General features: G+C 38.7%; 2 protein-coding genes across 2 annotated transcripts in view; one reads left to right on the top strand and one right to left on the bottom strand.

Moving 5' to 3' along the window:
• Window positions 1-11,676, bottom strand: part of LOC117297416 (leucine-rich repeat-containing protein 57-like) — a 49,150-nt gene extending 37,474 nt beyond the window's left edge. The window contains exon 1 of the mRNA XM_033780450.1: window positions 11,474-11,676. Within this exon, the coding sequence (XP_033636341.1) occupies window positions 11,474-11,557 (84 nt within the window). The 5' untranslated portion in view covers window positions 11,558-11,676. The remainder of the gene's footprint in view (window positions 1-11,473) is intronic.
• A 60-nt stretch (window positions 11,677-11,736) lies between these two features.
• On the top strand, window positions 11,737-16,168 carry LOC117297538 (cancer-related nucleoside-triphosphatase homolog). Its single transcript, XM_033780634.1, has 6 exons — window positions 11,737-11,814; window positions 12,915-13,018; window positions 13,886-14,051; window positions 14,504-14,588; window positions 14,923-15,126; window positions 15,763-16,168. Exons 2-6 carry the CDS (start codon window positions 12,943-12,945, stop codon window positions 15,838-15,840), a joined length of 609 nt encoding a protein of 202 aa, XP_033636525.1. The 5' UTR covers window positions 11,737-11,814; window positions 12,915-12,942; the 3' UTR covers window positions 15,841-16,168.
• Window positions 16,169-16,999: the final 831 nt, after the last annotated feature.

Genomic DNA, 16,999 nt, shown 5'->3' with positions numbered 1-16,999 from the left:
TGACGCTTGGAAAATATGCAGAACTGGTGTTGAAAGATATGAGTGACCTTGGTTCAAGAACCAGATATAGGTCTGATATCAAACAGAAGTCCTCCCTTCAGGTTTGTCAATTTTTGTAACAAAAAATAAGAATAAAAAGTGAAAGGTAAGCAGGTCTGTAGTTAAATAAAAACACTTTCATTGGGGTTTTACATCTTTTTTGTACAGAGCCTCTGCAATTGCAAGCCTCCATGTCCCTGGTCACCAAGTACCCCCATGAAATGTTCAAAGAGAAAATTACAGCTGCCCTCAAAGAGAGAAAAACTGACTAGTCCCCGAGGAAAACTCAAGCCTGCGCAAGGCTATCTTTTTCCAAAAATATGTATCAAGATATATTTTTTATTAGGGTTGAACAATGAAAAATTAACTAGGGCGGGATTTGAACCAACACACTCCGGATTTATGTGCAGGCACTCTACCAACTGAACTATTCTATAGCCCTATGTTGGCGGTAATTGGGGGTCTCCCTATTTTGACAATATCTTTGTTCCAGGTGCCAGTCAGAAGCCACACAACCGTCAACTGTCGTGTATGTAGCCATACTCAAATTTACAATAAAATATGGGAATCAGCAGCCAGGGATCACCTTATTTCATCTTTATAAATCAAATAATAAACCAAAAGGTGGACTGACTCAGACTTGTTAAACAATTTTTGTTTGCATTTTCAAATGAATTTGATTCTAAGTCAGTGGGATTCTCTCCCTCAATATAATCTACACGAGTTTCAAAAAAAGATAACTATAAAAGAATAGAGACAATCATTTAAAAAAAACTTGTGACAACAAATCTTTTTGATACATCTCCATGCGGTATGTGGTATGTTGGATTTCAAAAGTTTTTACTGTCTCCTGTAGTTCTTCATAGCGTAATAGTTTGGTTGACCTCAATTCAGCACCCAACCACATCGCACACAAAGTATGAATTTTATACCTCGCCCCACGGACTGTGGTTAGCGTAAGTACACATAAATTGACACAATTGTTCAAGTTGGTGGAATTCCCTATCACAAAGCTGTCATAAACAAAGCAGGAGTGTCAATAGTGTAAACCGTACTAAACTGCGTTTTTGAGCCAATTGTGGTTGAGCAATTGGATCAGATAGAACCAAAGGGCTTGATGTAATGATGTTCACACGTGGTTGGCATTTTTATTATAAAGATATGGCGCAGTTCAGTAAATTTCTAAGAAAAAAAATAACTCTAGTGTTTTTTTAAAACCCACCTGGGTATTTCAGCATTTCTTTAACATTCATAACAACAAAAATTTCCTCATCTCTTTTTGTGCAAATAAAACTTTGTACTTTGTGTAACACATTTCACACATTGTTGAAATTTTTGTTCGAAAGATATAGAGCAGTTTTATAAGTTCCTTGGAAAAAACAACTGTAATGTTTGTTTTTTCAAAACCACCCCTTGTGTTTCAGTATGTCCTAATTTTATTGTCAACAACAACAATTTAAAATTTCCTCTCCTCCTTTTAAGCAAATAAAAAAAGGTAAACTTTGGACTTCACTGATGTAACAAGGTTCACTTCACACATATTTGACATTTTTCTTCCAAAGACGGTACAGTTCATTAAGTTTCTTGGGAAAAAATTACTGTAGTGTTTTTTTAAACCCACCTGGGTATTTCAGCATGTCTTTAACATTTATAACAACAACAAAAATGTCCTCATCTCTTTTTGTGCTAATAAAAAAGCAAACTTTGTTCTTGGTTTAACAAGTTTCAAACGTGGTTGAAATTTGTGTTCCAAAGATATGGTGCAGTTCAATAAGTTTCTTGGAAAAACAACTGTAGTGTTTTAAAGGTAGTGGACACAAGACACTATTGGTAATGGTAATTACTCAAAATAATTACAGCATAAAACCTCACTTGGTAACGAGTAATGTGGAGAAGTTGATTGTATAAAACATTGTGAGAAACGACTCCCTCTGAAGTCGACGTAGTTTTAGAGAAAGAAGTAATTTTCCACGAGTTTGATTTCGAGACCTCAAGTTTAGAACTTGAGGTCTCGAAATCAAGCATCTGAAAGCATACAACTTCGTGTGACAAGGGTGTTTTTTTAATTCATAGTTATCTCGCAACTCACAGGTTTGTTAATTTATATGTTGAGATACACCAAGTGAGAAGACTGGTCTTAGACAATTACCAATAGTGTCCATTGTCTTTAAGCCTACTTTGGTATTTCAGCAACATTCTTAGCAACAACTAAAACAAATAACAAAATTCCTCACCCCCTTTCGTGCAACTGCAAACACATGGTTGGAAATTTGAATTTTTTTTCTTCAAAAGATATGGTACAGTTCAATAAGTTTCTTTCTGTAGTGTATTATTTTAAGCCATTGGACACTTTCTGAACAGAACAAAAACTAAAAGTTCACAGATTTACAAATAACTTAAAGGGTTTACAGAAGGTAACGATGAAAGACTTCCCTTGAAATATTATTCCATGAAATGCTTTACTTTTTGAGAATACATTAAACCATTATCAATTCTCGATATCGAGAATAACAGATTTATTTTAAACACATGTCATGACACGGCGAAACGTGCGGAAACAAGGGTGGGTTTTCCCGTTACATTCTCCCGACTCCGATGACCGATTGAGCCTAAATTTTCACAGGTTTGATATTTTATATATATAAGTTGTGATACACGAAGTGTGGGCCTTTGGACAATACTGTTTACCGATGTTGTGCAATTGCTTTAAAACCCACATTCACAACAACAACAAAACAAACTCAATCCTCTCTTAAAAAAAAACCAGCATAACTTATTTCTCATCCCTGTCATAATTTAAATAGAACCCTCCCCCTCCCTCACTGCAACCATGCGCCATGCCAAAACCGCCCATTTCAAACTTGATAATCGCACTTGACTTGAAAAGCGCAGAGCGTGAAGTTACAAAGTCTACTTCAGAGTCAACAGCAACTGTGGATGACTTGCTGGAGACAGAGTCTATTTGTATGGTGGTCTGTGGTTTGACCACTTGTTGAACACCACCAATAGTAACGAAACAGTGTAAAGTATTGGCCGCCAATTATACTTTACCATGACTTTACTTGTCTGAGGTTCAACCAACTGATAACATTGTTAACATCTACCTCATTGATTGGCATTCCTCCAAGGCACTTCCAGCCATGGGGAAGTTTTATCTAATAGTATTTCAGTGTCTGTGGAATTTTAGGTGTTTTGTTTTACAACAGGTGGGCTGATAAGGCATAGCTGAAGTGTAAAGCAATCCTCCCTCATGATGTGGTGATAAGTGGTGTGATAATGGCATTGTTCAATAATTACAATTGTGTGTTGTGTGCAAGTGAGTCATCAAAAATACTTCAAAATATTTTGAAAATGAGGTTTTCACTGAAGGTGAAATACCTCCCCCCTGAACATTTCCTGTGGCTATTAATTTGTAAACACAAATTCAGTTTTTTTTATATATTTTTTTGTATGAGAGATTGCCACTTCAAGGTGATGGCTGGTTTGGGCTATCCACCAAATCAATTGTCACAAGGAGGAAAGTTGCCACCAACTCCTAGGGCTGAAACAGGGTTACCCCTTTCACAGTCCCTAAGGATGTAGGCATGGGTATCATCCATTTGGAGCCTGGCTGGTAGAGCAGAATGCACTACCTTCCCAATTTGTTACAAAGCAAGTGCCTTGCTCAAGGGTATCATCAGTGAGTTTACCAGGATTAGAACCCACACACTGCTGTTAAAACCACCAAATCTCTTGCCCTCTCTTGCCTTAATGTATTTTTAGGGTTTTAGGAGACATACGCCTTTTGGCGTCAGTTATTTTTTAAACTTTTATGCTCTCCTAGGCACCCCACTGTTGTTTTACTTTGTTTTCTTAAATATTTTTAATGTATGTACATGTGCTTGTAAATGTGATTGCCCGAATAAATATTATTATTATTATTATCTTTACCTATACTGCTTGGCCATGACAAGCCTGAGGAGTTATGTCACCACATAAATAGTGATCGAATATTTGTCTCTGTGAAGAGGCTGTAAATAATGTGAAAGTGGAACAAGTTTAAGTTTTCCTGCACAAAGCTCAACAAAATGAAAATTTTACAAATGATTATTTGCTTTTGGGTAAAAACTAAAAGCAAGAAGCGACCTTGTTATTAGAGAGTACAAAACAATAAATGTACACAGGTTCTCAAAAAGATACACGAGGATGGAACTAGTAATATCTTTAAAAAAAGTGTTTTGCATTTCAAACACTTTTTCTCTAAGTTTGACTTGCGACTTCCACCAATGTACTCTCATACCACAATGCTCAAATCAAAAGGTCACTAAACGAACTAGCACTTGACCAAAACCATAAGGACACGAAGGAAGTGGCAAGCAGGTATCAATAGCATGGGTGGACGCTGGTTATAGCTTTTTGATTCAATGCTGGCAAGATTGGACAAGAGAGGGGCAGAGAGGAGGGGGAGGAGGGAGGGATTAAAGGGTCTGTCCTTCCATCAGTTCCTGTCTAGTCTGAGAGAGACAGCGTGTCATGGGAACTTTAATCAATTCCTTCTGCGTACTTCAGGTGGCTACCTTGTGGTAAACTACTCTTTTGACTGTTAATTAATAATAGTCGGACCTGGGTGTATTTATAAACAACTTTTGACCATTGAAGTTAGTCATGGCATAATCTTAACTCTGGTTCTGACCTAGTGCAATTTTTGTATTTCCTTTAGTACATGTAAAGGGCACCTCTCCAGAGGAAAATAAGAAATAGTTGAGGAGCACAAAGGCGTTGGCTAGGGTAAAGAGGCAGCTACCTCTACTGCCTCCTAACATGATTAGGCATGAGGAAAATAAGAAATAGTTGAGGAGCACAAAGGTGTTGGCTAGGGTAAAGAGGCAGCTACCTCTACTGCCTCCTAACATGATTAGGCATGAGGAAAATAAGAAATAGTTGAGGAGCACAAAGGTGTTGGCTAGGGTAAAGAGGCAGCTACCTCTACTGCCTCCTAACATGATTAGGCATGAGGAAAATAAGAAATAGTTGAGGAGCACAAAGGTGTTGGCTAGGGTAAAGAGGCAGCTACCTCTACTGCCTCCTAACATGATTAGGCATGAGGAAAATAAGAAATAGTTGAGGAGCACAAAGGTGTTGGCTAGGGTATAGAGGCAGCTAGCACTACTACCTCTTTAACATGATGAGGCATGTAAGTGCACAGGCTCTCTCCTTAACACAAAAAGTGGGAAACAAAATAAAATCGCTTTCAATAACACCATCCCCCACATTGATGCTCATCATAATATGCATTCAATTCAATTTTCTTTTCCATTCTTGTATGTTGGTAAGTTGCTTACAAAATTAAACAAAATAAAATCGCTTTCAATAACACCATCCCCCACATTGATGCTCATCATAATATGCATTCAATTCAATTTCCTTTTACATTCTTGTATGTTGGTAAGTTGCTTACAAAATTAACCTAAGTCTGAGTTGGTCACATCATGGTACACAAAGAACAAACAAGTTTCAGTTTGACAATAAACATTTAAACAAACGGTAATTTCTTTTTTCAAACATTGAAATATTTTCTTCTCTCATAAGAATGACCACTGCACCTTCATCTATTTTTAACATCTTACATCTTAAAAGGGGATTTACAGGAAGTTGCTTTTCCAGAAGTAAGAAGTTTACCATCCCAAGGTTACGTTTATGTTCTGACTTAAAAAGCCTGAGCATTATTTTGCTAATCCACGTGTCGATTTCACAAAGGTAGTCCTAACTTAGGACTAGTCCTAAGCAATGCTAAGAGTTAGGACCAGTAACTCATCCTAACTTAGGACTGGTCCTATCTCTTAGCATTGCCTAGGACTAGTCCTAAGTTAGGACTACCATTGTGAAATCCACCCCTGCAATGCACTGGCACATTGCCAATGCCAAAACTCATATAATACCCTTCAGTATTGAAAGTACATGTATGCCTCCATTATCCAGGCTACCCCCAAACAACACAAATAAAAAGAAAAAAACAGGACTGCAGGGAGTAATTTGCAAAAAATGAAAACAACACGATGCTTTCTTAACAGGGGATAAAAACATCCACTTCCAACATCACAATAAATGTATCGCAACAACAAACATTGCAACGGTGGCCCGGAATCTGTTTTCATTTCTGTTCGTAAACAAAGTGAGCTAAAGATCTGATCCGGAGCCTGATCGAAGCACGATCCTTCAGAGACTCAGGGTGCCAATCCGTGATTGCCCACCATCATGGCTCCCTTCCAGTCATTATCTAGTATAGTGGTGTTGGTAAACCCTTCAAGGCAGAACATGCTGGGCTCCGGATCTCGGGTTGTTCAGAAGCAAAGTGGGTGGTTGGGATGTTTAGGAAGTGGAATTTAGTGGAAGGTGGCGCACAGGTGGGGATGCAAGGATATTGACAGAGGGATTCGGGTCAAACCTGACAAAACAACATCTTCTCTTCTTTTGTCATTGCTGGTGTTGTTAATTTCTATGCAGTGAGGTTCACAAAATTACAACAATGGATAAGAAAAGACATACAAAAGTAAGGGGGTTCGTCTTTATTCTCAGAAATAATACTGTATGAATTGCTGCTAATCATTGTTTTGTTCTAATCAGCATTGTTTTAGTGCTTCCCTTCTACGGATTTAATATGAGAAGTGTTCATACGGTGCACTAATTGCCCACGGTAGAGAGGCTGTCATACAAAACTGTGCTCTAATACTATTAGGGAAACTATACATTGCCCTACCAAAAGGAAAGTAACAGGCCTGGGCAAAATAGTAATACAAGAATGCCTTCAGTGAAGTGTTTTACAAAACCAGCCCTGGATGCACCTCACTCCATATGAATATCACAGTACAGATAAGAGAATAGGTCCAGCTTGAGCCAAGTAGAGTACAACTTGATTTGCTATAACACGGTAATAGTGAGTTATTTTGGTCGAGTTGCAAAGGGCACTTCCATTGGAAAATCTTAAAGTCTAAGGGAAACTTCCGAAGGGGCACCAAGACCAGGGGCCAACGGAGGCCATGTTCATGGCCGGCGTGTAATTCCAGGCCTGTAATGTGCTACAAAGAGGCATGTACATGGACGTGGCTCAGGGGTACTTTTACCTGATTGATCATGACACCTTGATACCTTGATGTTTGAACCACCTTTTAGAATGAGGCGTAACTATGATGGTACCAGGACAATTTATACATCCCTGCGTGATGTTCATAAGAAACACTTTTAATCTGTCAACGACCGCCATTGTTATTTACATTTCGTCATTGTTAATTATCTTTTTTTTCTTCAACTGTGCAAATTTTAATGCAATCATGTTGGAAGATGACACCGGATCGCTTTGAAAGAAGACGTTCATCTCTTGGTCCAGAGACAAGATAAGAAACTGGGTTTTGTTAACCTTCAGAGGCAAATGGAATCATCAATTTCGCCTCAGGTGCCCTTTGCCCCCTTAGTGGTTTACAAAACACCATTGACCCCCATCACAGCCGCAACATGGATGGTATTCATCTTATTTTAATAAAATAATAATGTAAGCTAAGCATTTAAGCAGAAAAGTGTTACAATGCTTGTAACTCCCCTATACATGCTCTAAGATGTCTCAACATTGAAACTGATCCTGTGAATTGCAGCATTACACAGGGTTTTCAAGAAATTGATGGTTTGCACATAACCTCACTCTGAAGTTTACATTAGTTTTCAATGTCCAAATACTATCAAAAGAGGGCAGCAAACATCAAAAAGCTTGTGTGAATTGGGAAACAGATGAGTTTTAAAGACAGAGGACATTATTGGTAATTGTCAAAGACTAGCCTTCACAGTTGGTGTATCTCCAGATAGGAAATAAAATAACAAACCTGTGAAAATTTGAGCTCAATCAATCATCGAACTTGCGAGATAATAATGAAGGAAGAAACACCCTTGTCACACAAAGTTCTGTGCGTTTTGATGGTTGATTTTGAGACCTCAAGTTCTAAATCTGAGGTCTCGAAATCAAATTCGTGGAAAACTAACTTCTTTCTTGAAAACTATGGCACTTCAGAGGGAGCCGTTTCTCACAATGTTTTACATGTATATCATCAACCTCTCCCCATTACTCATCACCAAGAAAGGTTTTATGCTAATAATTATTTTGAGTAATTACCAATAGTGTCCACTGCCTTTAATCTGAAAGTTCACTTTAATATAAAGTTTGTTAGGAGAAATATGTACAGCTGACAGTCTAACACTGTCAATGTTGAGGAAAGTGCCAATTGTATCTACTTTGCGATTGTAAAAGCTCTTAAAATTAAAGCAGCATCCAAAGCTTCGACCAGCATTCTGATCAAAAAGAAAACAGATAACCATCAATAAGGTAAGCTTTGATATTCTGAACTAGGCGTTTATCCCCCCCCCCCCCCATCCACGTCCAAGCAAGAAGCCCCTACCAAGAGAACGACATAAAGACACTAGTAACGGTACAAAAGAGAGCCACCAAACTGGTCCTAATTCCAGACACATGGAATAGACTCCCAAATTTTGTTGTAACAGCACCTAGTGTAAAATCCTTTGAGGCAAGACTAGACAAGATCTGGTCATCCTAACCCTTCAAATATGACATTGACTAACCAACCCCCACATGCATGCGCACAGGCAATGTTAACAGGAGGTTGTATGAAGATTTGATGAAAGAGGCCTGCAAAGGCCTACAATCAGAAGAGGACCTGTAAGTACCTGTAAGTAATCCTACGAGACAAACCCTACCAAGAAAGACAGGAAGAATTGAACCTGTACACCTAGAGGTTAGAAGAATGAATGGAGATCTGACAGAGGTCTTCAAGATTTATGGTGAACACTGGCCACCACTATGACACTGTTTGGGTTAACTTTACACCCAAACCAAACAGTATACTCCTGATTGTTCATCATACTTATCTCAAAAAGGCTAAATGCGAAGAAGTCTTCTCAACTGTTAGAAGAGAATGAAGAACTTATCTGACATTTTAAAGACTTTTTTAAGGTCTGTTAAAGGTCTGTTTTAAAACAAGAGCCTTTTGCATAAAGAGCCTAATGTCAAAAGGTGTGACTTGAAATTGTCTTTCACTATGCTTACAGGCCTGTATGCTTCGTTTTTAAAGGGCAATGGGCACCAAGGCATTTTCTCCTTGGTAAAGGGCACCCTTTGAGGAAATTGTAAATTTCTACTGAAGCATTTCAAGACGACCAAGGCAATGACCAGGGGGCATGGAGGCAATCGCCTTCGTTGCCTCCATGAAGTATCAGGTCTGTGCTTAAATTGAAAGTGCAATACCACAAAACTGAAGCCATGGTTTACAGATTCTCAAAAATATAACCTCTCCATTGACTAAAACTTATTTCTTTAAAATTGTTGTCGACATGTAATTGTCATTATAAGTAATAACTCAAAGATAGGTGTCTCTTTGTGAAACCCAAGTATAAGTGAGATGACACATAAATGCTTAACTGAATGTCGTGTTTTAACAACCACCGATATTAGTAACCGAAAAACATTTTGAGGATATGCAGGCCCTAGATGTAGTCCCAATGCATCAGGCATTTGTCATTTTAACCACGCAACATGTCACAATGCAGTGAGGGCGTTTGTCCAATCGCGCCTGGATCATTGCAATTCTCTGTTAAGTGGTCTCGGCCAGAAAGAACGCAGTCGACTTGTGTTAGTCCTTCCTGCTCACACTCATACCACTCCGTTGATACATTATCTCTACTGGCTTCCTGTACAAAATCTTATCACCTTTAAAAATATTCTACTTGCTTTCAAGTCACTCAACTCCAGGCTATATATTGCTGACTGTTTAGGGACGCCAAGTCCCACTTCGCACTACCCGTTCATCATCTGCCATATCATTCACCAGCCCAATAACTAAAAAGCAGGCTGGGGAGATGTCCTTTTTTTCATCAGCTCCAAAGCTCTAGAATGATCTGCCACAACATTTCAGGAACTTCATCTCCATTTCTCAGTTCAGAAAGAACTTAAACACTTTACCTATTCAACCATTAAGTTTCTTCTTTCTCATGCGCTTTGAATTTTGGAGAATAGGGGCTTTAGCAAATTCCTCATTGTTATTTTTATTAATGGAGTTAGTTATTGATTATGAGTGGTCTCTAAACTAATTGTTTCAGCAAATAGAAACATTCACTTTCTAATAACAACATGTGTTCAAGGCTCTGGACACTATTGGTAATTACTCAAAATAATTGTTAGCATAACAACTTACTTGGTAACGAGTAATGGAGAGCTGTTGATAGTATAAAATAGTATATTTTGAGACCTCAGAAGTAGATTTTGAGGTCTCGAAATCAAGCATCTGAAAGCACACAACTTCGTGTGACAAGGGTGTTTTTTCTTCCTCCCGGCTTCGACGACCAATTGAGTTCATTTTTTCACAGGGGTGTGCATATGTTTAGATACACCAAGTGACAATTACCAATAGTGTCCAGTGTCTTTAATCTTTTGCTTTTATTTCAAATTTATATACGCATTTTTCAGTCAACACCCTTTTCATCATTAAGTTAAGATGAAAAAGCAATTAAAAAATTTTTAAACAATGAACCAATGAAAATTTGTTTTGCAATGAACAATAAGAAAAAGATTTTTAATTTTGTAAGAGCGGGAAAATTTCTATATCTGACTGCCAATTTTTCATTTATTATGAAATAAAATATCTGATTTATTCCAATGAGATTTTAAGTAACAAAGAGTGAAAAGGTGGAAGTCAGATAGTTGCGATAACGTTAGTTGCGATAATCGTAACCCTCCATCCTCCCGACGGTCGGAGCCTCCGGTCTCCGACCGTCGGGAGGATGGAGGGTTACGATTATCGCAACTACGATAACGTAACCTTCATCCCTTCCGCCGTCGAGAGAAGGGTTACGTTATCGCAACTAGAAGTCAGACACAGCAATTTTTTCGTAACAGTTGACGAAACGAAGGAAAACGTTTTTTTTTTCTGGGGAATATAAAAAAATATAGGTCAGGTTCAATAAAATCATAATCATCTTGGGATAAATTTCCTCATCTTGGACTGGAGTTCACCCTTTCACTGGTTATTCATCTTTCCAAGAACTTTGGTTTTCTTTCCAAATGTCTTGACTAAAAATTTATGTGACACAGAACAGTTGAGTAAACAACTGGGAACTGATTCCAAGCATCCATTTTCCAAGTACTGATTGAAATATTTTGACAATGACATTAACACCTGCTGTGCTAGTGCTAGTATTTACAAAACCCTTTCCAACATGTTGTCACATCGAAGATGATTGATTTTAGATATAAGCTCTAGGGAGCGAGACTCATGCATTGTGTTTTTTTTTAACTTTCTTTACGACTTTAGTCATAAATAAAATGTTTCGTCTAGTCTTACACGCCCACACGGTATGTCGGAAATACACGGCATATCGCTGTTAATCAACGCATTCTTACCTCAGACAAGCTCATGTTTGCAAGTTGGCAAACGCCTGATTTTTCCGCTCTTTCGATGTGTGGCTTGATGGAATTTTGACCCATTGTGTCCCACTGATAAATTTATCAACTGCTCCAATTTCCAAATAGATGTTTCTGTCATGAAAAAGTGGGAAATGTCCTTTATTTCCTGCAACTCCGTAAATCCAGTTCGCGTTTGTTTATTATTTTTCGAAAGGTCATTCGCGGACAATAGCCCTGAGGTCATGCATGTCGGCACTTCCGCCACGTGTGTGCTTCAAAATCAAAACAACATCAACTGGTGATCTCGGTTGCGTTTGAAATCGTCTTTGACACAATGGGTAAAGTTGGGGGTTATTTTTCTTGGTTAAATGCTAAATCTGCCTCTCATGGATGGTTATGATTACTTTATTGCTATGCTTACATTTTTAACAAATGAATGAAGAGAAGAATTCAATTAGAAACTCGTGTGTGTGTGTGTGTGATGGGGGCTTCTAACATGTCTAATTTCTATTCTAATGGTTCTGATGTTCTATTTATTCTTATTCTTATTCTTGTTCTTTATTTGGCCAATAAACAATTACAAATACAAGCAGACAGTATGTCAAATAGATAATATAAGTACATGTACAAAAGTAAATACAAAGCAAGAAAAACAATAAGGGCACAGGAAATGATAAAACAACCCTAATGTGATGGCCAGGATCAACAAAAGTGTAATTAAACACTGTTGCTCGAAAGCCTGTTTTAAATCCAGTCACATAGGGAAGCAAACACACTATAAAAATACTCTCTTTGGAAAATAATAATAATTTGAAATATTATTCAAGGGAGTTGTGAACTTTTGTCTGACTCTGATATTGAGAATAAACAACAAATGAACATCAATACATTTATATGAAGAAAAAGGTCAGACTGGAGCCATATGTGGATGATTTTAGTAATATCTGATTTGGGGCTTTCCTGGCACATCTAAAAACTGAACATTTCTGTTCATTTTACTGGTGATTGTACTGTTGGATTACTCCTAGAACTATTTCGGTTTCCTCCGCTATCGTACGGGAGACGATAGCAGACGAAAACGAAAACGATCTAGGAGTACTGTTGGATGTGTCATGAAACAAAATAAAATCGTCCATCCTCCCAATGGTCGTAGAGGATGGAGGGTTACCGCATAGTTCTATAGGGGATTACGATCATCGCAACTACGGTTTTTCACTTTTTTAGTGACATTTTTGGACAAATTTACAACAAGTGTACTTGCCCTGTGTTGATGGGAGTTGTATTGGCATTTGGCAGGACCATGGACAAAATTAAGAGTCTCAATTTCTTTTAAGATGATCTAGGGCTATCTTATGTATCATAATTATTGTATTTAAACATTAACAGAAACAAAGGCAGTTTCAACTAAATTTTGTTTATATGTCAATTTCAATTTTAGGTTTTACAAAATAATTAAAACTAGATCGATGAGCACTGAATCTACTATGGCCACTTCATCATCAGTTCCTTGCATCCGTCATGTGTTTCTCACAGGTTCTCCAGGTAATTATAAGTGGGTTGTTTTGTAATATTTCATCTCATTTCATTTTTTCTGGTTTCTGAAGCCAACGACTCTCAGAAGAGCAAATGTAATCACTTTTTCTAGTCAAGAACCCAATCGGGAGAAGACAAAGAAAGAAGTTTCATTTTAGATGTGGGAGGGAACACCCTAGAAAAATATTTCAGGAAAAACCTACGCAGTCAGGTAGGAACACAGGCCTATATGCCCGTGTGATTGAAACCGGGCTCTAAGAGGTTGAAGACGACCTCTCCACCAACCTGACAAACCCATTATGTTGGCTCTTTAAAGAGCCTTCTGGAAAACAGCTCAACATTTTTCGAAGAACATGGACAGCTGAAGCATAATAACAACTTACAAGGTCTCTCTATAATGAAGATTTAGACTATCCAATGTTGTTCTGTGGACCCCTAAGCATGGGAGGAGGAAACCTGGTAGACCGGCAATAACCTACACTGACATTCTAAAAATGGACACGGGACTTGAATCAACAGATTTCAAGTCAGCAATGGGGGACAGGAAGACTTGGGGAACCACCGTATTGAGGACATCACTCGACTTAAGCAAAAAGCAAAGCAAACTTTTAAGATAAAGGGAGTTTCAATGCAACTCTTCCCGACAATGAAAGGGAATCAGCCATTTATTAGAATATTATTTGAGTTAATGAATCTCAATTTTTATAGTATTATTTGTCATTTTTTTTCACAATTGAACCTGAGTCTTCCATTTTCCATGCATCTGGTATATGAGTAAGTTTTTTAAATGGGGGGGGGGGGTCATTGGGGGATAAAGAAGAAGAACAGAAAAATGTATTTTAAAAGTAATTTGTTTATTGTCGCAATCTTGTGTAGGAGTTGGAAAGACCACATTGATTCGTAAGGCTGTAGAACAACTTCAACAGAGCTCTGCGACATTGCGAGGATTCTACACTGAGGAGGTGCGAGTTGGGGGTCGGAGGACTGGGTTTGATGTGGTTACATTGAGTGGAAAGAGAGGACCTCTGGCAAGGGCTGGAGGGTAAGTTTACACCAGTGCCTCCTGGATAGAAATCAGTAGCCTCTGCTTATTGCTGAGTACTGCCCTTGCAATCACCCATCTTCTCTTACTTTGTTATAACTCTTTGCACCATTTTGGGGGTCGGTTTTTCCGCGTGTAACTGTGGGCAGTGCGCATTTTTAGTGAAGCTCGTGCTTATTAAGGCGGGCTCTATATCTTCACATGCAATTTTACTCACAAATTGGGAATCCAAAATACTGGCAGACAGTAGCTGCGAAAGGTGTCAGTGCACTGAGTTCCACTTAATGTACCACTGTGCATTGTTATCTTTGGAAAACTTTTCTGAAATTCTAATGTTCGGAACAGAAAGACGAGCTGAAGGCTATAAAAGTACCATTCAATTTGTGGTTTCATTTTCAGAGTTTAACAATGTATTTCCTCAACACTAATATATATGCTTTGTCTTTATGCAGAGGGAGCAGAGGGCCAAGTGTGGGTCAATACACAGTGGATTTGAGCTCATTTGAAAGTCTTGCTTTTCCAGAACTGTCTGGCAAGGTTGGTCAAATTTTCCTCATCTTTTGTGAATTTAAAGGGACTTTATGTACTGGAGAAATAATCAGCAATAAATTGGTGTTTTTTAAGTGACTGGTTTGTACATCAGACATGAGCTAGGTCTGTAATGACCATATCCCTCTAATTCCTAGATCCAGTAACTGGGGTGATGTAGTCTTCTGTTTTAAACTTATACTTCGACATTGGTACTAGCACGCCAAGCAAACGTATGTGTTAAGACTTTGTTTCGGCAATTTGCAAAAAAAATAAATTCCTGAACATCCGCTTCTAAAAACACCCAAACAAACGCGACACTGGGCTTCTAAACAATTTTCAGGACCATGTTGTAGCTGCCACTTCCATGTTAGTCATCGATGAAATCGGAAAGATGGAGTTATTCAGCCAAACCTTTATCCAACTTGTGAGGAGACTTCTCAGCCAATCAAGCTGCCCGATACTTGGAACTATACCTGTGCCTAAAGGAAAACCTCTGGGATTGGTGGAGGAGATTCGGAGCAGAACAGATGTCAAAATATTTCTTGTAAGAAAAATGTTATTCCATGAACTCTGATCATTAATAGGAAGAAACTGTAAATTAATATAATAGTAAACTTGCAGGTACAACCTTAAGTAAATCTCTTTTGTGGGATGGTGGTTCTGAAAAAAAGCGGTGTGGTGTCACACTTTGCTTGTCTTCAGGAGAAGACTAGCAAAATACTGTTTGAAATGTCAAGACCACATTGCCTGTTTCAGATCCAACCATCCCACAAAAGATATTTACACATGGTTGTACCCTCAAGTTTACAATTTATTTTTAGTTTCTTCTTATGACACATCTTTATACAGACTGTTAATGTGTTTTACAGTGGCATGTTCACTGCAACACCTCTCTCATTCATCATTAAAGAAAGAAAATTGCATCACACTCTCATTGTGTCTTCTTGTATTTGACAAATGCTACAAAAGCCGTATCCGAATCAAGTGACTTCTGCTTCGGCTATGGATGTTGGCTGCGATGACAACAGCCATAGCCACCGCCAAAGCTATTAGTTTGGACACGCCCTTACCTGTAGGGAAAACAAGCGTAAATAAAAACTAATTATTGATTTCTCTGAGAAAGACTCTGCTAGGATCGAAACATCAGGCTACTAACAATTTTTTATTATTTCTCTTTTAGGTCACTAAAGAGAATCGAGGTGCTCTCCTTCCAGAAATAGTCCAAGCATTGATGCAAGCAAGAACCAATATCACATGACAAGTCACCTGACTAGTCATATGACAGTGTATGTTTGTACACTCCATAGCAGTCAAGGTTTCAGACCACTACCATCCAATTATGTACAGTGGATGCATGAAGCAGTTCAAATGAAGATAGGAGTTTTGGAGCCAACTCTGATTCAGTTTGGGAAATCGTCAAACTGCCCACTGCTGCTTACTTCTATGAGAACCAAAACAAAATTTGAAATTCCTTTATATTTAAAGGGGGAAGGAAGAGATCTGGGTTGGCTATTGGTGCGTTTGATTAGCTTTCCGGTGTGGCGGTTTCAACTTTCCGCCGTGTTCAGTTTTCCGAATGACCAAATACGGTAACATTACGTCATGCGATGCCTGCGCACAGCAAGCAAAAGTAGTCAATTTTTAGTGCTGTATTGAGTCATCCGTGTTACTCTCCGGTAGCTGTAGTCATGGCGGCGTCCACGAGTACAAACGAGCGGCGAACGCGTGGATCGTATGAGAGAATTTGGTGTGGCACAAGCAGTGTGACCTGCTTACAGCTGTACGCATGAATACGTGTAAAGATGGGGCAAGAGAATGTGACTAAACAGAAAAGAATCGTAATAATAAACAATTTGGGGTCACTGAGAGAACTACAGTACTCGCCAGGGTACTCGCGGCTGTATTTTTGTCTGGCTACGTCACCCGGAAAACTGAACACGCCGGAAAGCTTAAACCGTTCCAACGTGGTGAAATTTCCGGCTACGTCACCCGGAAAACTGAACACGGCGGAAGACTGAAACCGCCACACCGGGCGGACCTCGGTGTGCTCATCCGGGTGGCATATTTTTTTTGGTGACTATTGTGGGCAGATAATTACCCCTTGTTTGTCCTGGAAAAGTCACAATTTTTTTTCCCCAGGACGAACAAGTGCAGATAATTACCCACGTTCTTCCTGGAAAAAAAAAATACACACGATCACTCACCCTTCTCGTGGTGACGTTAGTGCACCTCGGGCCATACCCAAGTGTCCCCCAGATGAGCACACGGGGGTCGACCCGGGAAGCTAATCGAACGCACCCATTAATGTACCTTGTCTTTGTCAAAGCAGGAAGAAACTATTGATTGTAGAGTGTTGAGATGTGGAGGGGTTGTTATGAAAAGCGATTCATGTGTAAATAATGTATAATTAATCCATG

Source organism: Asterias rubens, chromosome 1 (genome assembly GCF_902459465.1).
Source record: "Asterias rubens chromosome 1, eAstRub1.3, whole genome shotgun sequence".
Classification (NCBI taxonomy): domain Eukaryota; kingdom Metazoa; phylum Echinodermata; class Asteroidea; order Forcipulatida; family Asteriidae; genus Asterias; species Asterias rubens.
This window is presented reverse-complemented; position numbering and strand designations above follow the sequence as displayed.